A 3,794-nucleotide genomic window follows, 5' to 3' on the forward strand; every position below is an offset into this window, starting at 1 on the left:
GCACCATGGGTTGTAGTTTTAATTTTACAGGTTCAGAAAGTTTCATGGGCACGACAGAAAACGTAAAATCGATAGGTACAGAAAAATTGACGTTTTATAAAATATCTTACTTGCAAAGAACTCAAAGATACGCTCTCTTAATGATTCTCAGGAAGTAAACAATGTTAATTTCACCTTTTATGATGCTCACACTTGTACCCAATTTATCAAAGCTAGCCTAGCATTTCATTATCCATCATAAATATTGCGAAGATTCCACCTGTTTAGACTCCTGCACGCAAAGTACTCAGTCGCGTGTATTTTTTTTTTTTTTTTGTTCGTGTGGGCCCACAGACACAGAACAGACCGCGTACAAGTAGCATCCAATTTCCACTGTGTTTCATTGTTGAGTAGACCTTTGACAATAGTTTTGCAATGTACCAGAATGATTATAATGCACTCTCGCCAGAAATAAGCCGGAGTCTATAAATGGGCAAGGGAGAACTAATGTTCCAATTTATTATCTTCTACCCAGTTACCTAGCGACAACTTACAATACCCGAGCAAAAAACATGTCCTACATGCGTTCTTTTACTCTTATAGAACTAGATTTGGCCATAAAAAAGTTGCATGCTATGTAGGACATGCATGCTACTCGTTTAAATAACTAGAGTACTTATTTTTCTGCTAGACAATGATCATTTTTTTTTTTTTTTTGAAAATAGAAAATTGACTTTGGATTGTTTCGTTCAATTAAGATACTCCAAATTTTATTTTTATTTTTATGATAATTTTATTATTATAAAAAGTAGTATATATTCAATACAATAGCTGCAATAACTTAAATAAGTCATTTGTGAAAAAAAAACTATCTCGGGGTACATAATTTTCGAAGTATTTTCTAATGTCTCTACCACATTATGTTAGAAATCATCCTCCAATTGGTTATTCTAAAAAGTAACATAAATGAACATCGTATATGTTAAACCCGCGCACTCGAACCAATTTCTAACAGCAAACACCCGGGTTCTTAAGCTTCTCGACTCTGGGATCACTTCCTCCAACGATGATGGATTCTTCGGCCTTATAAATCCACTCCTTTCCTTCCTCTTCCATCTGTTGCCGCAGCATCAGCTTGGCAATCGTCGTGAACACTTTTCCCACGTTATAGCATTCCTTGGCGGACGTTTCGATGAACTCCATCCCATGCATATCGGCCAACGCTTGGGCATCCTTCGGCGGTACCCTCTTCCGTTGGGGATTGTCGTTCTTGTTCCCAACTAGCAGTTTGCAAATTTCACCACCAGCACAGTTGGCCTCGATCTCCTGCAGCCACCGTTTGACGTGCTGGAACGATCGCATGTTGGTAACATCGTACATCACCACTACTCCGTGCGCACCTCGGTAGTAACTGTTGGTGATCAGTCGGAACCGTTCCTGGCCGGCCGTGTCCCAAATTTGCAGCTTGATGCGCTCGCCGTTGATTGTGATGGTCCGTATCTTGAAGTCTACTCCAACCGTGATCTGATGTTGCACTGGGAACATGTTGTCCGCGTACCGAAGCAGAAGTGACGACTTTCCGACTCCACTATCACCGATGATGAGCACTTTGAAGATGTTCTGAATTTTTCCGTCGGCGTTTTGGGCCATGGTGATAACCTGACTAGAAAGACACTTTTAGCTCTGACATACTTTAGAACTTATGCGGCTATCTTAAATAAACGAACAAACATACCTGCTCGAAGAGATTCATTTCTACCGATCATTCACAATGTTTGTACCTAGCTGTGCTTGACCCGGAATGTACAGCACAATCAAAGTGTAAACACAAATCATAAACTTCAAAACAGTACCAAATAGAGCCAATACAGTTTGAAACGTAGCTCGTATAGGTAGATATTGTTTCATACTCGGTCTGACACAATCACGTTGGTAGGATGAGTGAAACAAGACCGGGATAGATGAAAATGTGGCCCAACGTTTTTCGATCTTTTTGTTGTTAACAAGATTTGCGGAACACTCTGTTTTATGAAATGTATGTATGGAACCCTAAGCATCAGGAGGTTCAATGCGTATTGAAGAGGTCCTGAGAGGTCGCCAGGGATATCGCCAGAAATTCCTTTAGGAATTGTTTCAGGATTCGAAAAAGGGCATTAAATGTTTAAAGGAGGAAGACTCTTGCATGAAATTGCGAGTTTTCACAGAAATACGTTCAAAAATTCCAACTGGGAATCCTGTAGGGACTTTCCCAGAAATACTGTCAGATTTTTTTTCCAGGAAAGTTCTTCTACAAAACGCCGAGGACCTGGGATCGAATCTCACTCCCAACAAACTCACAATAAAAATGTGAGTTCTTCCTTCGGAAGGGAAGTAAAGCGTGGGTCCCGAGATGAATTAGCCTAGGGCTAAAAATCTCGTTAATACAGATATTTAAAAAAATCTTCTATAAATTTCTCAAGAAATACTTCTAGGAGTTTTTTTCAGGATTTTCTTTATGAATACCTACCTCCAAATGCAAACTTTTTTTACTTATTCGTTTATTTTTTTATACTGCCTTAAATACTATGTTAGTTTGGGAAGCCGAAATACTCGCGACTGTTTCGAGGTTATGGATTGAAAAAAAAAAGATGGAGGGATTGGAGGACTTAAACTAAATTATTTGCCAACTTATACTAGAAAAATATTGATGGGACAAAATGTCCTGATCTGTAACGGAACCAAAAAGAAAGGGATTTACGGTAGACAACGACAAGAAGAGGACAAACGGAAGGGTGACAACGACAAACAGGGGTGAACAACAAAACCAAAAAGCGGACAACGAAAACAAGTAACGTACTACATCAAATTCTAACATCAACACGTTTCAAATATTGCTAAATGAGATTCATGTATTCCAAATCAAGTCCTGCCAACACTTCTTTAACGGGTTTATGCTGTTTTCCTCGGACCCGGAGAATTTCATGCAGCTCAGATCTGACCTCACGATACTCATCGCATCCCCACACGACATGTTCGATATCCTGGTGAGCCACGCCGCAGACACAGAGATTGCTTTCCGAGAGCCCAATACGGAAGGTACATATGTGCGTAACACAAGTGGTTGGATATCAGCCGACGACACATTACACGAATGAATTCGCAGCCTAAATCCAATCCTTTGAACCATGGCTTCTTCGATACCTGCGGAATGATGGAGTGCAACCATCTACCCATCTCTCCGTCTCTCCATTTGTGTTGCCAGCTGAGCAAGATCTCCTGACGGGCTAATGTCAGAGAATCCGCTTTCTCATTGCAATGTGACGGGAATAGGGCAATGTGACGGAACCCAAGCTATGGTGATGCAGTATGAGCGTTTCAACAAAGCACTCAAGACTTGGGGTATTCCATTCAGGAAGTACGCTGAGTGCTTCATCAGTTTCATTGACCGAACAGCCTCCAGAGAGTTTAGACTGTCGGTAGAAATGAAGTAGTGCTCAGGTGGAAGAGCGATAACGTACTCTAAGGTGTAGTATATAGCCGCTAGCTCAGCAACGTATACCGAACAGGGCTTTTGAAGCATAAAGGCAGCGTTATGAAAATCATTGTAGACACCAAAACCAGTCGGCTCTACCCCATTTGGCACAATGCCGTTTGACAAAATACCAAGAACAGCCTTCTTGGTAAGAATGTGCATAATCCTCGTTATGCCTGTGGAGTTTGGGATTTCTCTGGGAAGGAATCACCCTTCACGTGCAGCACACACAACTTACCCAGGCTGACGTTGGTTCGCAAGTGGCAAGAGTGAACGCGGTTGGATGACGCCTGGAGTTGTTGCT

General features: G+C 41.3%; 1 protein-coding gene across 1 annotated transcript; it reads right to left on the minus strand.

Annotated features, from left to right (window-relative positions):
* Nucleotides 1-814: 814 nt before the first annotated feature.
* Nucleotides 815-1,668, minus strand: LOC109427479 (ras-related protein Rab-35). Its single transcript, XM_019703031.3, has one exon. The coding sequence runs from the start codon at nucleotides 1,627-1,629 to the stop codon at nucleotides 988-990; it is 642 nt and encodes a 213-aa protein (XP_019558576.2). The 5' UTR covers nucleotides 1,630-1,668; the 3' UTR covers nucleotides 815-987.
* Between the last annotated feature and the right edge of the window lie 2,126 nt (nucleotides 1,669-3,794).

This window comes from Aedes albopictus, chromosome 1 (genome assembly GCF_035046485.1).
Source record: "Aedes albopictus strain Foshan chromosome 1, AalbF5, whole genome shotgun sequence".
In the NCBI taxonomy this organism is placed as follows: Eukaryota; Metazoa; Arthropoda; class Insecta; order Diptera; family Culicidae; genus Aedes; species Aedes albopictus.